We start from the raw sequence: 23902 nt of genomic DNA on the forward strand, positions 1-23902 counted from the left end.
ATTAAACTTTTAGCCTGTACAATCATTTTAAATCATTATTTACACTCATCCTGCAGTACCTCTAATATTAAAACTTAAAGGTGAACTAAGTAACTTTTTTACCTTAACTGAACAGCTTCAGAGTCATTGGAATGGTTATATTACTTATTTCGGGTTGAATGGTGGTCGTTTCGCACCCCCCTGGTGCCCGTGAGCGGAAAATCCGCACTTGCAACTTTGAGCCGGCGGGCCGCCGGCCGTCGCATCAGGAAGTATCGCGTGATATCAGGTCTCGCGATGTAAACAATTGCTTTACGGCCAAAAGAAATCTGCTAAAATGCTGTCATTATTGCGCTCCCTCACGCTGTTCGAACCCGAATGAAGAAGACGTTTTAAAGAATGTCCCATCTGCTTTGATGTCGTTGATCTACTAGCCTCTGGTGTCTGAGAATCACCAACGAGTTTTTACAACAGTGTTGTCAAATATCTATTCTGAAGCTGTGGGGGGAGCTCTAGAGAGAAACCTGCGAGCAAAAAGCGAGAATACAGCGAAGAAATCCCGAAACTACTGAGCCCTGCTTTAAAAATTCCTACTACTAGTAGTATTAAACGACACCCTGTTGAGTTTAATTTTCCAATATTTGACTCATATATGCCATAAAATTGTTTGCCTATACCCACAATACTGTACTCCTTACATCTTCTAATTGTAAATGTTAGGGTTAGGGTTAAACTTATTTTAAGCTTACAATTAAAAGGGTAAGCAAGTTTTTGCTAATATTTTAATTTCAAAACAATCCTTATTCATTAAGCTCCCTTTCACCTGTTACTAGATGTGATCAAGAGACAGTTTGATATCACTTGGATATCACTTGCAGAAATGGATACAATAAACAAAATATATAAGTTGGATCATGTGCAGCAGGCCTAAAATAAATGCACTCTATTAGCATCACTCATATTTAGCACAAAAGCTTTGCAAGATTGTAATCATCTGTTGTCACTCGGTTCATCGCATTCTAAAGCTCTTTTTTATTAAAATCATCTGTTTGGAGCCTCATTAATAATAGTATTTTGGGTTTACTCAATATTCATCACAACAGCTTTCATAAATGTTATCATCAGATTTGTCTACCACACTTTTATTCTCTGTATTCATGTTGACATAGTCTTCTTCAGAGTCATCCGTGTCCACATTGACATGGTCCTCTTCAGAATGATAATGAGTCTATATTAATATAGTCCTGATCAGAATCATCATGATCCATGTTTTCATCAAGTTGTACATTTTCATAATCAGCCTCATCATCATCTTCATTTTTGTTGCCATGGGATCCACCTGCATACATATTAGCTGGACCTAGAGACATTGCAGAGATGAAGGGACATAATTATTAAATGAATTGATAAAAAAAAAGAAAGACATCCAATAGTTTTTATGAAATGCTACGCTACCTTTTTTAAAAGAGCACTTAAAATTAGTTTCCTTTTTCCTTTGCTTTTGTCTTCTCTTGACCAGGAGGATGATTGCGAGGACAGAACAGCACAGTAAGAGCAGCACAGCTGACACCGCAGCACCAATGACAGGAAGCAGGGAGGCTGAGACAGACACGGTTTAGAGTTAAACTTTCAGTACCAGCAGTCCAGACTGTTTTTAGGCTCTTACACATTAATACCTTTGATAGTGATGACCAGCAGTTCAGAGGCAGAGGAACGGAAGGTGCGTGAGGACAAACTGACTTCATAAACACAGCTGTAGTTTCCTTCATGGGAATAATCTGCCTCAGGAAAGGAGAAGGAGGCAGAGAGATTGACAGCTGACTGACTCCTGGTGATATGTGATTCCCTAAACAGGTAGAAGGAGCCTCCAGGATACCGAGATTCAGTGGAACAGATGATAGTGAAACTGTGGCCCCAGGTGATTACTGGCCCCTGAGGCCCCACGTCAAACCGCCCATCAGGAGCAATGCGGGGCAAGCTGGGCTGCTGCAAGTGCACTAGGAAACAAAAAGAATACAGTTATATGGTTACAGAGCCTCAAGCATTAAATTCAAATGGATTTAAATAAAAAATGGCTTCAATAATTGAATTCAATCTTGTCGGGATCAAAAATGTAATTCACACACATTTTACAAATCAGCAGAATAAAGTAAAAAATAAAAAAGAAATAGACATCAATACAGAATTAATTCACTTTCATGCAGCTAATGCATTTATAAACAGTAATGTAGGCAATGAGACAAGATTAAACACTCACCTACAGTGATTTGAACAGTGTTACTCCAAGGCGACTTTATAATGGTGTTTTGGTAGGAGTAATTACAGCTGTAGATACCCTGATGTGAGACGCTTACATTAACAAGTTTGAAAGTCGCACTAGATACATGTTTCTCGGAGGACACAGATGATCCATTTATGAAGAGGTGGAATTCAGCATTAGTATTGCATCTTGATTTAGGTGTTGTGCATCTCAACTGAATGTTTTCTCCAGGAGAAACAACTGCATGTGTGGAGATCAGGGAAAGAGTGGGTTTCTCCAGGTCACCTGCAAAAGAAATATACATCCATTTAAAATTACTTGTTAAGATGTGATGAAATACATGAAGCTTAATGTGATTTCTATTGCTCATTTATCACATAAAAATAAGTTAAGATGCAAAAGATTTGACTTACCTCTTAAACAAACAACACCAGCATCTTCACCATGATTACAGTCGTTAACTCCTAGTCCTCTGTGTGAACACTGTATGAGTTTTCCTTCACCTCCCGAACATCCAACATCATCCAGCCAGATCGATCCTTGGCCTTGACCAAAGGCGGCACTATGAGGTGCGCTGATGGCTGAGCCACACTGTAACTGTCTGCACACCACAGCAGCATCATTCATGTCCCAGCCATCATCACACACGGTTCCCCACTGGCCATTATTCTGGATCTCCACTCTTCCACAGCATGAATCAGACCCACTGACCAATCTTATGTCTGGTAGCTTATCTTAAAAATATAAGAACAATGTGATTAAAAACTATGTTGTAAGTATTTGTATACTGTATGCGTTTGACATTGTTTTGAGCCAAGCACCAAATGCACTCTTTGCTTTCTCTCATTTTTTTATACAATTATTATTTGGGGCCAAACACTATAAGCTTATGTTGTTTTTAATCACTTTGGTACTTTTTTCATCCGAAGCAAAACAGCAAATATACAATGCCATTTTAAATCTGGGTAAAACATATATACTTTTACCCAGTAAGCAGACGACACCTGCATCTTCGTGATGACCGCAGTCATGTTTTCCAATAGGAAGGTGTGAGCACTGTGTGAGGGATGATTCACTTCCTGAACAATTCACATTATCCAACCAGATCTGATCACTTCCCCGGCCAAAAGAAGCGCTGGAGTTTGCACTAACAGCTCCTCCACATCCCAACTGTCTGCACACCACAGCAGCATCTTTAATGTCCCAGGAATCATGGCACACTGTTCCCCACGTGCCATTATAAAGGATCTCAACTCTCCCAGAGCAGTCATTAGTACCATTCACAAGCCTGATACTAAATCCACCTAAAAAAAAAAAAAAACTATATTATGAATCAATTGACATCTTTCTTCGTCAGTCATCCAATGTAACTAGAATAAGATCTGAGTTTTAAAAGAGTGACTAACAGTTTGTTACTTACCAGTTCTAGAAGTTAAAGCACTGGCTGTTGAGATGAAAAACAGTGATATTTAAAAACACTGTACTTACAATCAGATATTATAATTTACTTTACTGTCACCATCACTAATAGCCTGGATGCCAGCCGTACTTAGCCCCGCCCACAACATTTTTAGGTCGGGAAGTTCGGTGTGGACTTGATCCGTTGATGAGCTATTATGCCCGAACAAAAACTGTTCGGACCAATCAAATTTTCAGGGCGGGCTTTATACAATGATGGACAGATGATCAACAGTACCGTAATCATCCACGTCACCAACGAGCGCTTGGGTTGAATTCGTTTACAACAAAGATGACTGCCACTGGAGAATTGAGATTTCACACTTACAAATAAGTCAGATAGAATAAATGCATATTTGGCGTGCTGTCCGAGGAGAGGCTCCGGGCTCGGTATTCGGCCCGAACCCAAAGTACTCCCCCGTATTCCTGGCTGTGGAAGAACAAGCCGAGAGTGAGTGGAGGGATGCTGAAAACTGTCAAGGAATGTTAGGTGAGTTGACAGAGAGAATAAATGCTTCCTCTCATGCTGATAGGGTAGACCTGGTAATAGTTTGATGACAAGTTGATTGGATTGATTATTTGAACGTGCTTTTCCTGAACTTTGTTTATGAAACATCATGTGTTGATTCCGCCATCGCGTCTGTTATAGAAGATATCGACAGCGCATTCATTTTAAAAGAGGAAGAGAGAACCGCGATCAAGGCATTTGTCGATCGGAAACATGAATGAAAAACATACGTCACTTACTCTGTTGCTCTGATTGGTTGTAGGTCTATCCAATTGAGTGCAGAGGCATTTTCTTTCCTGGTTCGGTTGAAACACGCCCCATAATCACAGCCTAATAGAGAGCCTAAGTCCCTCCCCTCCGCTTCCGGCTCATGGGACCTTATTTCGAAAAAAATATGTAGTCAATGGCGAGAGACAACTTATCTTTTTATTCCGTCTGAACTGTGCCCTGAATTACACATATGATGTTTGTCAATTTAAAAGATAATTATGAAAGTCAAGAAAGTCGCAGTTTGTCATAAAACAGAAGAGTAACATTTAGTTTTATGTGAAAATCACTCAATGAACTACATCTCTCGTCTGGCACTATGTAGGTCACCAACATGGCTGTCACCTTAGCGCGTTTCATCTCGTTCTTCCAGAGCGAGGAAAAAAGTATTAAAAGGGGTGAAAATCACTACAAGTCGGGTCATGTTGAGAGCTGCAGCTATGCAAAAGGAGACTTAGTCGGTTTCGTATGACGTCACGTGCGCCTTTTGGGTTTGTAGTCTTTGTAATTACGTATTTTCAGTCTTATACCTCAACAGTTTTACATAAAACTGTGACTTTCTTGACTTTAAAATGTATCTTTTAAATTGACAAACATTATGTGTAATTCAGGACACAATTCAAACGAGATCAAAATATTTGTTCTCTCTCGCCATTGACTACCATACAATATTTTTCCGAAATAAGGTCCCATGGTGTTCCACCGGAAGGGGAGGGACTTAGGCTCTCTATGGAGCAGTATCAGACTCACATTCTGACTAGAATCTGAGTATGACGACGTCAGGCTACTACATCACTAAGTTTCCGACAATACTTTCAGTCTTTGAAAGACAAATATTCAAATAGTTTACAAGAGCATGATTATAAACACAACGAGACTGTGAAAGTAAACTAATGACATGAAGTTTTTCTGCTTGGCTGATGACGCTTAGTGTCCCAAACAACCTATGTAGTCCCATTTAGCCACTTGTTAGCAACTGATTTTTCCAAGAAAAGAAAAAAAAAAATCACAAGAGGGTATTACTGATGTATTTATGTCATACAGTACAACGTGAAAATATTTTGTGATTGTTTTAACCACAGGCCTTATTTCAGGCATATTCAAAAAATCTATTGATTTCAGAACGATGGAACCGGAAGTGCTAAAACTCAATTTCCGAGATTTGGTCTACAAAAATACATCATCCTTGCCAAGAGATATGTATACGTAGATGCCATATTCGACTGCTCCAGATATGTCGATGCATCCACCATCTTGGAACTGTCAAGATTTAATTTCATTTGCTGTAGTCATCTCACAGTAAAAACCAATGAGTTTTCTCCTAGTATTGCGCAGCCTCTGGTTGTAAAACCACAGATATTTAAATTCCTGAAGAAATGGGATAACCTTTCACAGGTGAGAATGTATTGGTTTGTTTACAGTAGGGGTGGGCGGTACACCGGTGTCATAGTCATCACCGGTGTGACATTGCGTCACGACATGGATTTTCTAATACCGTCAATACCGTAATAAATCAATTATGTTCCTTGAACGGCTGCATTTACATTAGGGCTGTAGTCAACCAAAGAAATGCTTAGTCGACCAAAGTCCTGTCCTGCACAACGATTTAGTCGACTAAAAAAAATAAAAATAAAAAAAAGACGCGATGTTTTGCATTTTGATTGAACATTTATTAAACAATTGTCAGAGCATTTATAAAACAACAACGAAAAAACGTTTTTGTTTTTGTTTTATTGACACCTGGGATCCCCCGCGAAACGGTTCTCATTCGCGCTTGAATAAGGCGGCGACACACTGGCTGCTGGCGTGAGAGTCTCAGCTGCGTTGGGTGTCTGTTTTTATTTCGGCTCCCATGTTAAAAGGTTGGAGTTTGCACACTGCCTGCGTGAGACACGCGTCTCAGGCGCGGCTCGAGCCACGCGGAAAACGCGTGCATGCTAGAAATAGAACCGACGCCTGAGTGTTCCTGCAACAAGAGTGTTCTCTGGCTAGAGCGCAGAACAGCGGAGTTTGTATGAACCGAAGTGCATGCCTGAGCTTGTATTGCTGCTGTTGCTTTGACATTGTGGAAAATAGAATAAACAAAATGTATTAGACTTTTTACCCGTTATTATCAATCTAAATTAATCTCGTTTTTAATTTAGGCAAACTTAATTTCGTTTTTTCTTTATTTAAATTTCGTTTTTCTTTATTTAAATTTTGTTTTTTCTTTATTTAAATTTCGTTTTTCTTTATTTAAATTCCGTTTTTCTTTATTTAAATTTAATTTTTTCTGTATTTAAATTTCGTTTTTTTCTTTATTTAAATTTCGTTTTTTCTTTATTTAAATTTAGTTTTTCTTTAGGCCTATTTAAATTTCGTTTTTCTTTATTTAAATTTCGTTTTTTTTTATTTAAATTTCATTTTTTCTGTATTTAAATTTCGTTTTTTTCTTTATTTAAATTTCGTTTTTCTTTATTTAAATTTCGTTTTTCTTTATTTAAATCTACCCTTTACTGTGTCAGTAATTTGTTAGTCAGAAAAATATTAGACTACCTTAAAAGTATTGCTTAATTAACAGACTGTGTGCGTTTTATATCACTAGTGCAGTGTCCGTTCTCGGAGAATATAGCCGCCCTGCTCGCGTGAGGTGCGCCGCTTCCCGCTCGCGCTGTTCTGTAGTTTACTATTAATTCTGAACTTGTCGCGTCTCGCGTGTCTGTCTATATTGCACCAAATGCGACACTGCACTCCCTTGTGAAGTCGATTGGATGAACGGTTCTCGAAATAATCAAAATGCAAACGGACAGACAGACACATAGAGATTACTACCTATATTCCTTACTGAGCGCGAAGCAGCAGTGCAGCCAGCCACAGGTGCGGTTCCCGAGTGTTCTACGTGGTGCGCTAAACTGTGGCGCTGTTACAAAATAGCCTAAATTAAAGCATTTAAAGTTGTGGATAAAACATAGGCTAATTATATTTAGAATACAGTAATATATAACTGCTTATAAAGGAATAAATATCAAGGAGTAAATCAATGAAAATTTCTTTATTGGTAAAAAAATAAGTTATACCGTGATATTATACCGTCACCGTTCAAAAGATGAAAAATACCGTGATATTAATTTTAGGTCATATCGCCCACCCCTAGTTTACAGTATATGTGTATTAACTCAATATTACAGGTTTTTAAACTTTTTTAATGTCGTGTTAGCAAACACCTTCGTCTTATCTAACATTAATGATAAACTTAATCCTATGGAAATCATCTGCTGAAGTCTATTGCAGACATATATACATGTGAATAACGTTTGCAGATACAGTCAACCTTCCCTCGAGTGTTTACGGGCTGGTTTTTACTGTTCTGATGACGCATCTTTATATTCTATGATCCTACGGCACTCTATATATTGTAACACCAGAAAAGGTAATGTGTGATGTCAGACTTAACAAGCGGATTGGTTTGAGCTGTTCGAACCCATTTCACATTTCCAGGGTTCTCAGAAGCGGAAGTCGTCAGTTGGGTAAACTTCTATAGCGGTGAATGGGAGATGACAGCAAATTGTTACTGCAGAATTTTTTAATTTGCATTTGCTCTAAAAGCAAAAGAAAAAAAAATATCTGCGATAACATTCCCACGACTCTCCAGAAGAGTGAAAAATATAGAGATTGATTACAGCAGTCAGAAGAGAGAGAGAGAGAGATGTCTCATTTGCCGTCACTCACTCAGCTGCTGTATTAGAAACACCCTCTCAGCAGCATTAACTGATTTTTCGTCATTAAGGGTACGTTTACACAACAATTGATGTACTTAAAAATAGAAATGTTTTTCCTTTCCGTTTTTGACGTTGAGCATACAGATGACAGTTCGTGGTAATGACTGAACGACGACAAAAACGATTGATGGATCCACGAAAATGGCCAAAAACAAAACAACAACAACAAAGCAAACTAACACTGAATGCCAGGCCAGTGGTTGGCGAGGTCAGAATTAGAATTAGTTGGCAATGTTAGAATTAGGCGTATGCAAATAATTATGTCTCCGCTGGTCATAGTGGTGCAGTAAATCTACACTTTGCTGGAAAAGCATTAATAAACTCTAATTGAGCAGCAAAAACAGTCCTGTAGTCTGAATTTTTAGTTTTGTCTATTGAGTGCATGCCTATAAACTGAACATGTAATACACATGCACATGATGTCACCGTTTTCACAAATTCACATTTTTATTTACACTGATTCAATATGGTAACCTATTGTTTTCACAAACTTGTACTTTAAAACCTGTTTTCAAAAGTTTGCATTTTCAGGCCCCAAAACTCAACGTTCAACATGTAAATGAACGGCCAAAATGCATTAAAAAGTTTTCGGTTTTTATTTGTTAATGGTGTTGTGTAAACGGCCCCTAAGTTCAGTTAATGTGTGTGTCTCAGTCAGCTCTCTAGTTCCGTGGCCAGGGCACTGATCAGGGAGTCGGCCATTTTAAGGGCTGTCTCTATCGCAAAATCCTACCAGTGCACTAAAACATTTGCTCCCTGAAAAGTCCTATAATGCACTGTGAAAACCAGGGAGCATCGATGCTCAGTGCTCACTATGTTCTCTTAACAGAAGTTCTGAAGCACGAAATGTGAGTCAACTCACACGCTTTTTTTTAACAATACAAATACAGCATAATACATGGCTAGACAGGTACAATCTAGCAAACATTTATAGCCTAATTTATCTACGGCTGAAACATTGCACGGATGTAACAGGAAAAATATTTAGGCCTATCATGTATTTTAACAATAAAAATTATGTCAGAAAGATATCAGCTCTGCTGTTGTCCATAAATACCAGTATAGTGATGTTGTACAATGAGGACGTTGACATGACGCTGGAAATAGAGTAATCAGTGTCCCAATGTGTAGTGTGTGTGTGAGCCAGAGTCCTTACTACTGTCCTTCGCTTAGCAGTGCCTGAATTTATGAACACGATACACTGATTCACGACGTAGAAAGCTTGGGAGCTGATTGACCTAGATGAATTTGTTAGAATGCCGTCTATGTCTATAGACATACCTTTGTAAACCTGGCTGGGCTATGTTTCCCAAAAGCTTCTTAAGCCCAGGTAGAATAAAAAAAAAGAAAAAAAGAAAAATTAAGCTTATGCTTTTTGGAAACGCAGCCATGGGAAGCAATGTTGTAAAAGGCCAGCGCTGTGACTGTGACGGAAATGAGTGGTGGTTCTGTGGTCAGGCGTATAGATCTGTGTCACAGTTCTATCTTCAAACTCTTCATGATCCCTTTTAGTGTAAATCCTGGTGTCTAGGTGAGTATGGCGATGTACTGTAGCTACAGGCACTGAGCCGTGTCGAAACATTATGACTGTAAATATCTGCATTCAGGTGCGAGATAAATATATTTCTATTAGTGCCCCTTTATTTTAGTTTATTGACCAGGTAATTTTCATGAAGCATTTAAAAGTTATTTAAAGCAGTTAATTTGTTTAATTTGTTGGTGAATGTCTTTTCAAAATCAATCATGTCAACGCAAACATAATGATAATCAGTGTTTTCAGTTTAAGGTAACTTTCTGGTATTAGCCACGAGTTTCAGAGAGTGAAAAGCTCAGAGAGATGATGGAACAACTATACCCAGCAAGCAATTTTGCGTCTAATAGACGTCTAATAGCCGTCAAAACACAGCCCAGACGTCTAGGCTAAAACGAGGCTAATTTTGGGCTGTCAGTGAAAATCTAATAGACGTCTAAACATAGCCCAAGAATAGACAGCTATTGAATGACTACATATATACGTCTAATAGACGTCTAACCATAGCCCAAGAATAGACAATCAGACAGCTATTGAATGACTATATTTATACGTCTAATAGACGTCTAACCATAGCCCAAGATTAGACTAGTCATCAATTAGACAGCTATTAAACGACTACATATATACGTCTAATAGACAGGCAATATGGGTCTAGGCTAAAACAAGGCTGATTTTGGGCTGTCAGTGAAAATCTAATAGACGTCTAACCATAGCCCAAGAATAGACATCATCAATTACACTACATATACATGTAATAGACAACAAAATGAGGCACAAGGTTTTTTTTACTCAAATATAACAGGTTCTCATAAATGAAAATCCATCCAAACTAATTGATTATAAAGGGATTTATTTAGAACAATTATATTAACAACTTAGACAACATTCAAACATAAAAATGAACAAATAAAATATTGGAAAATATGTAAAACAACTTAAGATACTAAAATTTTTAAGAATTAATTGTTAGCTTTATATCCATAACCACCACCCCCTGCTCTCCCTGGTGCTTGTTTAAAATGACCAGAAATTGCATTTTTTATTTCCCATTCAGTCGCCGAAGGAAAGTTGGTCATCAGTGCGTCTGCCTAATGAGAAAAAGAAAAAAATTATTGCTCAAGAAAAGCATTGCTGACAATCATTTTTAACAAATTACAGTCATTCACTTTTGTAGGATGCACACAAGAGCTGGCAAATATAGAGTTAAACGGAATATAGATTGAGACTATATCATTTAGATCAATATAGACAATAATTTATATCAATATTATTAATAAATTAATATCAATAATTGAACATTTTTGCCTGCATAATGGTGATGCACTAATTATATATATATATATACATATATATATATATATATATATATATATATATATATATATATATATATATATATACACACACACACATACATATACATATATATATACACATACATATATTTTAGGGGTGTAACGATACACGTATTGAACCATTCTGTACGAGGCTTTCGGTTCGATTTCAGTACGGATTTTTAAACAGAACTGTTCGTTAGACAATTTTTACTGCTGACCAAAATTTTTTCATTACAAATGTAGGCACGTCAAAAAGCGCGCTCATAATGTAAGAGAAATCATAACAAATTGTGTCAACAATCGTGCTCTTTCAGGTAGTGACTGACCATAGACCTGCATTGCATGACTGACTGACTGACAGACAAGAACAGTTTGACTTAAAAATATCAAAATTGAAACTACTTCAGAAACAAAGACACCTACATCTTGGATTCCCTTAAGGTAAGCTAAAACATGCCAAAATTTAATTTCAAAGTGAACTATCCCTATAAATCATTCTTTATCACTTACTCATTTAACTCTGATGAACATAAAAAGATACTTATAGGGGTAGTTCACTTAAAAAAAAATCATGTAAGCATTTACTCACTTTCACTTGGTTCCAAACCTGTATGGCTTTCTTCTGTTGAACACACACAAAAAATATATATTTTGAAGAATGTGTTCTGTATATTCAATTGCTGTACTTTGTTGACTGATTGCTGGATAATTTGCAATAAACAGTGTCTTTAAATCAAATAAAGTGGATTACATCACTCCAGTTGTGAGGTTTTTACACTGGCTATCTGTCTGTCAAAGAATTCATATCAAAATACTACAGCTGGTTATTAAATTTATTAACATTTTAAGGCCAAAGTAAATTTCTAATCTTCTGATGCATTATGGACCATCCAGAGCAGACCTCTCAGGTCATCTGGGACAGTAGCCAGCTACTTTTATATCAAATTTATAAGTCAAAAAAAAAAAAAAGTCAAAACAAAACATGGAGAAGCAGCATTCAGTTTTTATGCACCATATCTGAAACAAATTCACTGGAAACTGAATGTATGCTGCATATTTTAATTCTTTTAAATCAAGTTTAAAGACTTTACTGTTTGCCACTACCTTTTATTAATTGGAAAGGAAAAAAATATTTTTTTATAATTTCTTTTCATGTTGCACTATGTTGCTGTTAAGTTTTATGTAAAGTACTTTGAAAATTTGCATTAAATCAAACTCTAATCTAAAAACAAAAATATATTGGTATCTTTAATAATAATAAAAAATAGTAATGATAATATTCATAGTTTCATGCTTACCAGCTTGAATTTAGATATGGGCACACAGTTGCAATAACATGTGCAACGTTAACAACGTTAACCTGTTGGAGAAAAATATTACTCTGCAATGGTAATGTTAAAATGTCACGGTTTCTACACATTATAACAACTAACTAATTTAAACAATGAACATAACAAAAATAACACGCATACTTACAAGATCGAAGTAGAAATTTGAAGGTTTTCAGAGTGTTGCTCGCCCGTTGCTCTCTGACAGCAGCCTCGTGTAAAATAAAATTGAAAATGGAGGAAATGTGTATCGCGAGATCTGGCTAAAGTGATCTAGTCGCGCAATGCCAGTAGTCCCAGTAGTCATGTCTCAGTAGTGTTTCGATTGTGCCATCTAGCGGTTGAGAAATGCCATTGCATTTGATTTAATTTGAAATGATAGACAGTCATATCGTAGATTGTGTATATGTTATAGCCTATGTTTATGTGTGACAGCAAACATTAAGCTGTGTGAGCGAAAACATTTTTAAGACTAATATTCTTATACTATATCGCTGGTCTGAATCAGGGCTATAGCCAAGCCGTACGTAGACCAGATTGCTTTGATTTCGCCAGGTGGGCTAAAGCAGACCGCATATAGCCCGTCCAATTCGGAGCTAAATCGTGACTACAGATCGACCATGTCGTGAAATGACACATTGAACCTTGTAGATATCATTACCAATGCGAACGTGATGAAATATCAACCACATGCACTTCCTGGCAAAAAAAAACTACAATTAATCAGTTTTGACTAAAAGTGGGCTACAATAGCCGGGTCTGAATACGAGCTAAATCGTGGCTACGCACAGCCTACAGCCCTACACATATAACATGTAAAATAAAGCAAACCAAACAACTTGTAATCAAAGTTAACTTTGCTAACATGATGGAATATCATACATCTCACAAGTTATTTTGGAAAAAAAAATACATTTATCCAGATTAAATGTTATTTGGGCTAAAAGTGGGTTAGACATAGCCGGACTATATCGGGTCTATATTTAACCCAGACGTTGAAATGACGGCTATTGCTTGCTGGGTAAAAAGATGTAACCTATTGCTAGACTTTTAAAGTTCATAATCTTTCAGTAGACTGTTTTATTAAGGATGAAATATTACATTGTGACATACAGTAGCCTACTAGCCTATATAATTATAATTTTAATCTGTAATAAATAAAAAATTTTATTTACCCAATATCAAAATGAGAAGACAAGGTCTTGGCATTGCAGTCCTTGCGTTGTTTCAAAGTGCCTATGAATATAAGTGGGTACTTCCTGCTCACGAGAAGAGCTGATGGTGCTTTGAGAACTGAAACTAGAACCTAACATACACTGAGTTAAGTTTAACTGTGTATAACATCACTGTGTGTGTGTGTGTGTGTGTGTGTGTATGTTAGGAACTGATCTGTCCATCAGGAACTCATCTGTCGATTGTGCCCCTAAATGAGACACACCGCAAATAGAAAATAATGATAATAAGTTTATTTAAATGCTAACTACACAATTATGGTGGCAAAATATATGTATATGTAAAATATACACTGTAAAAAATGAATACACTATATCTAATCAATAAAATTGACCCTTCGCAAATACCCGCCCCCCTTAGTTACTGTCGCTATGTCCGACAAGCTACGCTGCTCTCACGCCACACCATGTTCTCACGCAGTGAAAAATACATCGCGGAGCAGAGAGACTGACAACACGCTGACAGACAGGACAGACCAGGTTACTTTTCGGTTACTTTTGATATTAAACATATTAAAACAAAGTCTCACCTTTCAAATTTGGTAATTTTTTAAAAGAAATTTAAACGATACATACCGTTTTGTGGCTCTTAAATGTGTCTGACAGATCGCTGTAGAGCAGGGATGGGCAACTTCGGTCCTAGAGGGCCACTGTCCTACAGAGTTTAGCTCCAACCCTGAAAAAATCACCTGCCTGTAATTTTCTAATCCTGAGGACCTTGATTAGCTTGTTCAGGTGTGTTTGATTAGGGTTGAAGCTAAACTCTGTAGGACAGTGGCCCTCCAGGACCGAAGTTGCCCATCCCTGCTGTAGAGCATCAGTTAAAGTTGCTCGTGAACCGATCATCTCTTCCTTCTACAAGGAATGGTGTGTAAAGTGGCAACAGATTACAAGCAATATTATTAATTAAATTTAACAAATTAGAATTGAGTAATAATTAATCAAATTAATTCCTTAAAAGTTAACCATTTAAAATTAGTAAAATTTACAACATTTTTTTTTAAACAATTTTTTTTATTGCCAACATTGAAGACACCTGATGTTAACAAGCAGAATCACTGAAGGAGAAAAACGTAATTTTAAGTCACCATTATGTTGATTAGTGTTTGTTTTAGTTGGGCTCTTGACCTTAAATCATTGACTTTAGATTTTGTTTGGCTGCTGTACCTGAGTTATAACAGCCAGAACAAAGCGAATAGGTGATCTGATGGTGTTGGTTGTGTTTTAACGTAATCATTATTTCACAATCATTTGACCTGAATCTCTGAACTCATATATATCCCAATTTACTTGGGAACCTAATTTACCAATTTAGATTTTTAATTATAGCATCACTGTTCTTGCACAGCATAATATTTTGAACTTTTACAATGTAATCCAAAGATTTTGTAAGACTGAAAATACTGGTTGAGGCCTGGTCTATGAGACAAAATGGCCCTGCTGGCTAATTAACATTCGACCTCCCCATACAGCCTTTCTTCCCCTCAGAAACAACAAACACAACACAAGAACACAAGAACATGGTTTAATGTGAATGTTTATCATTGACTTGCGTTTTTGGTGTCATTTGAAATGTCTCAAAGTGAGTGGTACAGATATCTCATATCCAGATAGATAAAATAAAAGGAAATAAGGTTTAGAGAAGCTTAGAGAAAACTGGTTTAGAGATAAGGCCAGATAGGCCAGCCCCCCTTTCATTGAATAGAAGCCATTTGAGGGTGGTCTCGCCCATCCCCCATGTCACCTGGTCAGAGGATAAAGGAAGGTGTGCTCTGACTCTCGGGGCTTCTTTGCTGGTCACGAATGGAATAGATGGTCTCTCCCTCTCTCTCTCTCTCTCTCTCTTTCTCTCTCTCTCTCTCTCTTTCTCTTTCTTTCCCTTTCTCTCTCTCTAGATCAGGTACAAGCTGGGTAAGATTCTTTGGTGTAACCAATGTATAATCATGTTCTAGATATTTGAATTGATTGTGGAATTGATCTCTGATATCTGAAATATTAAATTGTTACATGTGATTATTCTAACTGATTTTGACATTGTTCCTTTAATGGTTATAAGGAATAGTCAAACATTCGCTCACTTTTAGTGAGGCACAGATATTATTAAAACCTTTCATTTATGGAGTCAGATGAAATAATGAGAGAATACATAACTAAATGTATTGCAAATTTAACCAACCAATACTTTGAATGAGTGAGGACAGAACACGTGATACCTTCCCCGTGTATTGGCGAACCGGCAATTGGGCCAATATAACGGGCCTTACAAAATGGTGACCTCGCGACGTGATCTCAAAACAGATCAAAACCGTTTCACGAGAAATGTCCTTTCCAGCAAGTATTGGGATTTTAAAATCAACAAGAGGTTGAGAACATCTTCTCTTTCTTCTGCGGTTGTGGTAAGTCAATTTTCTTTGCATTTTTAGAAGTGTTGAAGGAATGTTTGATGCAGCAGCCAGATGAAGAATGATTCGATTTTAAAGATCTCCTTGTTTTGCCTAAGCAACAAGGAAGCAAAACCTAAAGTAAGAATAACATCTTCCAAATAATTAATAACTCGATGAAGAGCTGAAAAAGTCAAGCCTAAAAAGTTTTAAAATCAGCCGCATGTTTTCCGGCCATTGTTGAAACCAGCAACACGTGAAAAGAATGAGCAAACTAACAGAAAACAGAGAAAGAAAAATCTAAGTTTGTAAACGATCGGAAAACATTTGATTTTATAAATAAAAAGGCAGATCGATGCATTGTTTATGAAAGGAAAATTTTGGGAAAACAGGATGATATGGTTTACAGGCTAAAACTCAAATATCAAGGATAATGTTAAATGCTATTGTCCATGTTGCTTTCAAAACGCTCAAGGCTACGCTAAATGCTAAAGCCATGCTGCGCTCAAGGCTAATGCTAAATGCTATTGTCCATGTTGCTTTCAGAACGCTCAAGGCTACGCTAAATGCTAAAGCCATGCTGCGCTCAAGGCTACGCTAAATGCTAAAGCCATGCTAACCCTTGTTTTGTCTCACTGGCTGACTGGTAGGCCCAAAAGCCACATTGAAAACATGAATATCCTATACTAAACCTAAACTAATCTTGACAAACTCTATATTGCATTTAAAAGCTTAAACTTTAACACCGATGGAATTAAATTAAGTAATAATTAAGTGAAATCATGTGTACTGATCATGTCCTGTTTACATTATGGGCTGAAAAGGTTGAGCCTACACTGTACAAACTCAGTAGAAAAGGTCTTAACATGGATGCTATTGACAATGAAATTTTCACTTGGTGGAGAACAGTGGGCAGTAAACAGAAGAAATCAAAACATGGTGAAATAATTGAGGCTTTAAACTTCATAAGTTATAAACGGCTAAATGAGTCAACAAAATTTCTATCTTCGCTTATGGATTCTAAATGTGAAGAAGTGCATTCTAAAAATGCAGAGGCACAAAAGTCTGAGGAAAAGATTCAAGATCTTCAAACACAGCTAGAGAAATTACTGGCTGAGCTGTTAGCCCTGACTAAAAAGTGTAAAAATCACAAAGACACCATTGCAGATCTTAAGGCTAAGCTAAATGCTAAAAGCAAGTCTCCCAACAAGCTTAACAGTGATTGGGCTAAAAATGTACAATTCTTAGATGAGGCAGCCTGCTCTAATAATCTTGTATCTTTTCAGACAGATGAAGCACGTGACAAAGTTATGAAAAGAGTGCCTGTTTCAGCCATTAAGGTGATACAGCACCCAAACGGCACAGAGTCAACCATTCGGCGTCCTTTAACAGTAACTGAATGTAGCTTGTTTAAAGCAGAGATCGGACCATTCCCTTTGAAAGGGGCATTCGAACCATGGTGGAGACGCATTGTTAGTCTAAAACATGCATTTCAGCTCGAACCAAAAGATATTTGGCAAATTGTTATCAGTTCAATTCCAGATGTTCTGATCTATAAGATACCACAGGTTTTGATGACAGGCACCATTGTGCAGTCAATGCATCAAAGTGAGCCTGAGAGCGAAATCTTGAATAGACTAAAACAATGCCTTCGCGAGCTGCGTGGTTGTAGTGCTGTTGGATGGGAATTGATTCTCAATCGGAAACAGAGTACTGAAGAATCGTTTGAGACATATGCAGAAAATATGTTTGAACTTTTTGAGGAGTATTCTGGAATTGAAGGTGTTAACCACAACAATGTAATTCTCCTTGAATTCCTACTTACAAATGCAGGGCCGCGTGTACAGCAATCACTCATGTGTGGTGCTTCTCCAGCACAAAATACATTCGAAGGTATTGTTAATTGGGCAACAAGAATTGAGTCACGGAAACAAATGCATAGTGAGGTAGCTGTGTTAGAATGTCATGAAGATCCTCCATCTGCAGGAGAATTCAGAAAGCCACACTGTGGCAAACTGAACAGATTCTGTAATTCCTGTCACAAAACAGGCCATACAGAGGAAAAGTGTTGGTCACTGGGCAGAGGCAGACCTCCACCCTATTTCATAAAACGCAGACAATCACAATCTAATGACACAAACCAGCACTCTGCAAGTAAGCAAAGCTCAAATGCTTCTAAAACTCTTACTGACCTAACAACTTTGGACGCTCAAGGCCTTCAGCTATTAGTGTCATTTGCTAGTCGGGTAGCAGCCCAATAGCAAATGGCTTAATAGTTTAACATCTAAATTCATTGAACCTGTCTGCATTTTCAAAATTCAAATTGTGCTTAACACATTGTGCACATAGAACACAATTTGGTTGTTTGTGCTACAACATGCACATAGGCTAATTTAAAGTTTATTCTTTAAACACAGGATTACTTTACTGTAAGTGTAGTTGAAACACTTAGGCAAAGGTGATATAGATGTTGTATTCTATTGCTTTGCTGTGGGTGTATTTGGAACACTTAGGTAAAAGGTTGTAGATGTTGTATTCTAGGCCATGTGTCCTATGTATTTAACTGAATTAAACACGTGTGTCTATGCTAAATTTGGTGGCTATAATGTGATTCACAATGAATTTGAAAATCAGAAACAGCGAACGCATCTCATTAATCCTGAAACAAAAACCTTTTCATATTTAAGGCTTCAGAGAACTAAATATTGTTATGTTTGAATGTATTCTGAATTACTCTGAGATTTGTTTTTTTCCAAAATAGATTAACGGATTCGTATATTTCCACAAGATTGCGTCAGAGATTGGCGACGGCTAATAACTGATATCAGGAAGTGTGCTGGCGACTTGGATGAGAGGATGGGTTAGTCCGACTAGGATCAGTTTACGCTGGTTGATTAACCTAGCTTGGACGCTTCCGATGACTTCTGTTCTAATTTAATAGTTTTGGAAAATGGTTGAATTAAGTTCCTGAAGGGCATCCAAGGGGGCTATTGTATATATCTTTGATTGTTGCGCGTGTACGGCAAAATCCCTAGATATTTAGCCAACTGCCTCAGCTTCTGATCTTCGGGGCTGACCACTTGTGTCGTGCATCCTTGGGAAGGACTGCAAAGCGATATAGTTTTCCTTATCTATAAACGGAAAAATATAAAGTAAGAGTAAATAGAAGAATCAAACGTTATAATGGCCTTTTAAAAAGACTAAATGAGAAGAAAAGGTATTTGAAACCTAGAAAAGAAAAAAGAAAAACAGCGAATGTAGATCTTATAATTATATTATAACTTGAATTATAATAAACATTATATTACACTCGCCGAGCAGGAAAATAATTGGACAAGTGTGACTTTCGTCATTAAAATTGAATTTCTGAAACAGAATTTCATTTGTGTGCTACCCAGTGCCAAAAAGGGGCGGAGTATGCCTTTATTTTTCACCGTTAGAAAACACGGCTAGGAGTGTGGCACAGGTAATAGCACGCTAAATAATCCTTGACTGGGGTGCATCAACTGAATTGAATCTGATAAGATAAGTAAATTTACGAGGAGGGTGTGAAATGCTAAACAGCAGACAGAAGTACCACAGTTTTTTGCAGGTCAAAAATATCTGCACTAACTAAAATGTGTGAACCACACCATAAACCGCAAATGCAGACAACCCAGAGATCTGGCTGTAATGAGAGCATTGCACATGCAGCAGACTGAAGGCTGAACTGAAAAAGCAGCTTCAGGTGTCACAACACACTGAAACAACAGCAACAATTCAGACTTGGTCAATGAAACTCGGTTTCATGTGACATCTGGAATTAAAATTGCAACTGACATGATAATGGAACAAGTAAAAGAATTCCACACATCTGAATTTAATGCTTTTGAAATATTGGAATTATCTGTGGTTCGCACTCCTCTGTTTTCTGTCTCAGGCTTAGGCTACTTCTGCAAAATGGTGGAGCCCACCTGGAGCAAATCCAGGACAGCGGAATTGTTAGAACATAACCTGAGACTCGGGAGATGGGTGAAAAGACATTATAAAAGGCCTTTTCACACGTCACATTACTGCATAAATATGGCCTCCCAGTTTAGAACTGGATCGAAATTTGCAACACAATTGTTATAGATTAGATTCCACCCATCTCCTACACATGAATACTGAAACTACCCCTCCATCACATCATCACCTGGGGTAGATGGTCTATCCAGGCTGAACACTTCACATCAGACGAAGATGTGTCATCTTCACACTAACAGATCCAGATAGCTTCACACACATAGGGTGGAGCTGATCTCATGATCATGGTCTAACAGAGACACAGAGAATAGCATACGCTATTCACAACAAACTGACAACTAATGTAACACACATGAACAACTGAATGGCTACAGTCAAAAATCAAGACAAATTCTAAGGCAGACCTGCCATTAAATTTCAAACTCTATGATTGTTGGTGGGAGTTGGAAGATCAGAGGGCCCCTGATTTCTCAACTTACCACTAATAACAGAAACATAATTAAAATGGATAAATCTGAAGTGTGACCAATTCAACCAAGTACAAAAATTTACAATTCAACTCTGTCATCGACTGTGACTTAGCCAGATCAATACACACACTCTCAAACACTCTCTCTCACAGACACACACACACACCAACACACACACACACACACACACACACACACACACACACACACACACACACACACACACACACACACACACAAAAACACTCTCACAGACAAAAACACACTCTGACATTCTAAAAAATACTCTCACACAAACACACAAAACCATTGATTGGTTTACACCGACCACTTTCTGCATTTCTGAAACCTATTTTGATTTCTGCATTTTTTTTCCTTTGAGTAATTCAGAAAAACATTTCTGAAACTTATTTTGATTTTAATTTCTGAAACTTATTTTGATTTTAATTTTCTGAAACTTATTTTGATTTCTGAAACTTATTTTGATTTCTGCTTATTTGTATATTGTCCATTTTACTCGCAACAATGTTTTTGGATGTTTGGTTACACCAAAATTTTGCTGACACTCTTCATGAAATGTTGTTTTAACCTAGCACTGGTTGTTTTGTTAGAATGTCATTTATTTAAATGTTTCTAAGAACAGGGTACGAGCTTGTAAGATCTTCCTTTGTCCTTCCTTGACCTTCTATATGAGTACTATTGGCATGGTAATTAAAAATCAGGTAATTAATGAGACCAAATGTATCACTCACATTTGCTGACATGAACATGGTATTTTACATTGAACATGACATGACTTTGCTTTATTGCGTTATGCGTTCCTATGCATTTCCTTACGACTGTAAGTTCATATGTGCTCAATCGTGAAGCGGACATTTAAGATGCTTTTCAGGTGTCTCACACAAAAATCAGTGTGGATCGAAGGAGAACCCCTTCATCCACTGAGGTCTGCCCAGACCACCGTACCGCTGGAGGTGACCGGATTGGTCAAGAAGGGTCAGATCATCATCGCGGAAAAGGTGCTAGGGAAGCGGAAGTTTCTCCATGAAGGAATGACACGTCAACTGAACAAGTCACAAAAGGTCCAGATTGACTCTATGAACTTTGCTCATGTTCACAGGATTACAGGAAGAGAATCTGAACGCATTCATCCACGTGCTGGACTCAAGCTATACACCTGAAGAGAACAGGTGTTCTGCAGGTGAACACAGTCCACTGAGCTTCTACAGAGACCGTCATTGCAAAGACAATTATTGTGCTACATCTTCAAGGATTATAACAAACGTCTTACTGTGACCCCGTAAGTGTTCATCAGAATGTGACCCACGGGATCAAGGAGGGAATCTGTAAGACTGAAAATACTGGTTGAGGCCTGGTCTATGAGACAAAATGGCCCTGCTGGCTAATTAACATTCGACCTCCCCATACAGCCTTTCTTCCCCTCAGAAACAACAAAGAACTCACACAAGAACATGGTTTAATGTGAATGTTTATCATTGACTTGCGTTTTTGGTGTCATTTGAAATGTCTCAAAGTGAGTGGTACAGATATCTCATATCCAGATAGATAAAATAAAAGGAAATAAGGTTTAGAGAAGCTTAGAGAAAACTGGTTTAGAGATAAGGCCAGATAGGCCAGCCCCCCTTTCATTGAATAGAAGCCATTTGAGGGTGGTCTCGCCCATCCCCCATGTCACCTGGTCAGAGGATAAAGGAAGGTGTGCTCTGACTCTCGGGGCTTCTTTGCTGGTCACGAATGGAATAGATGGTCTCTCCCTCTCTCTCTCTCTCTCTCTCTCTCTCTCTCTCTCTCTCTCTCTCTCTCTCTCTCTCTCTCTCTCTCTCTCTCTCTCTCTCTCTCTCTCTCTCTCTCTCTCTCCTTCTCTTCTTTCCCTTTCTCTCTCTCTAGATCAGGTACAAGCTGGGTAAGATTCTTTGGTGTAACCAATGTATAATCATGTTCTAGATATTTGAATTGATTGTGGAATTGATCTCTGATATCTGAAATATTAAATTGTTACATGTGATTATTCTAACTGATTTTGACATTGTTCCTTTAATGGTTATAAGGAATAGTCAAACATTCGCTCACTTTTAGTGAGGCACAGATATTATTAAAAACCTTTCATTTATGGAGTCAGATGAAATAATGAGAGAATACATAACTAAATGTATTGCAAATTTAACCAACCAATACTTTGAATGAGTGAGGACAGAACACGTGATACCTTCCCCGTATTGGCGAACCGGCAATTGGGCCAATATAACGGGCCTTACAATTTCTTAAACATATCTCATATGCAAAAAAGATTTTTGTTGTTGTTGTTTTGATTATTTTTTAGACACACAGACATCAATAATCAGCCTGTGAATCTCAACAATGGTGACAATTATAAAGCATGTTGCAGTGCATTCTGGGTGCCACCAATCAAAACTCATTCATGGCTCCCATCATACATTGCTGCATGAATAAATAATGAGCTTATGATCAGAGGTGATCTGTTTGTCACCATTGCTGAGATTCATACGTGAATTCTTGATGTCTGTGTGTGCCTACATAAAAACTTTTTTTTGAAGTTTTTTTTTTAATTGATTTGATCATATGGATTTCATTGAAAAGGCTAAAAATATTATGCTGTACAAGGACAGAGCTGCTATAATTAACCTAACTCAGAATTTGGGCTCTATATGAGTTCAGTGATTCAGGTTAAATGATTGTGAAATAATGATTATGTTACAGTTTTTCTCGATTGATTAAACACTATAACCAGGCTTTTGAACTAAAATTTCAAAACCATAATGCCATTTATCAAAAAGCACACCCATTTCCCTAAACTATAAACACTATTCCCTGTTTTGACACATGAGTCAGATTTGTTGAACTGTCACTGCAAAACTCTACACACAAATCCCTTCATTTCTCATTGCCTACACCATGTTGTCATGTATAAAGCACTAGCATTCAATATTGTTCACTCAAGTCAGCACAGCTTCAGCTCAGTTAGCACACAATTACCCAAGTGGAAACACTAAGAGTCAAAATTGAACACACATTAATCAGATCTAGGGCTGTGACGGTGGCAGTTTTTTACCACCGCGGTGGTAATGGACCCAAATACCGGCGGTGTTGCGGTGTTTGGGGGGTTGTTTTGAAATAAATAAATAAAAACAAAGAAACAACACAATAAAGCCTCTAAAGCATTGCAATAAATATCAGTAAATACTGGTAACTTACATAATATAATAAATCTATTCTATTTAAGAAAAATCTTAATCTATTTAAGAAAAAAAAAACTTTTGTTTAATATTTCCACACAAAGACGCGTGATACAGCCTACCGCTCTGCGCTTTGAGAGGGATGTGGGACACGAGCAGGAAAGAGACCA

The 23902-nt window shown here is 37.4% G+C and overlaps 1 protein-coding gene and 1 long non-coding RNA gene across 3 annotated transcripts in view; both read right to left on the bottom strand.

Annotated features, from left to right (window-relative positions):
• Positions 1-1143: 1143 nt before the first annotated feature.
• Positions 1144-23902, bottom strand: part of LOC311093256 (uncharacterized protein) — a 73532-nt gene continuing 50773 nt past the window's right edge. For both annotated transcript variants that reach the window (XM_084130505.1, XM_084130504.1), the window contains exons 8-10: positions 1656-1976; positions 1435-1578; positions 1144-1339 (exon numbers count right to left, since the gene is read on the bottom strand). In XM_084130505.1, the coding sequence (XP_083986631.1) occupies positions 1191-1339; positions 1435-1578; positions 1656-1976 (614 nt within the window). In that variant the 3' untranslated portion in view covers positions 1144-1190. The remainder of the gene's footprint in view (positions 1340-1434; positions 1579-1655; positions 1977-23902) is intronic.
• On the bottom strand, positions 10742-12638 carry LOC311066327. Its single transcript, XR_014603060.1, has 3 exons — positions 12578-12638; positions 11691-11723; positions 10742-10848 (listed from the first exon to the last, which is right to left on the bottom strand). It is a non-coding gene; the product is annotated as an uncharacterized lncRNA (long non-coding RNA).

This window comes from Abramis brama, assembly GCF_963993115.1.
Source record: "Abramis brama genome assembly, chromosome: 1".
NCBI lineage: Eukaryota > Metazoa > Chordata > Actinopteri > Cypriniformes > Leuciscidae > Abramis > Abramis brama.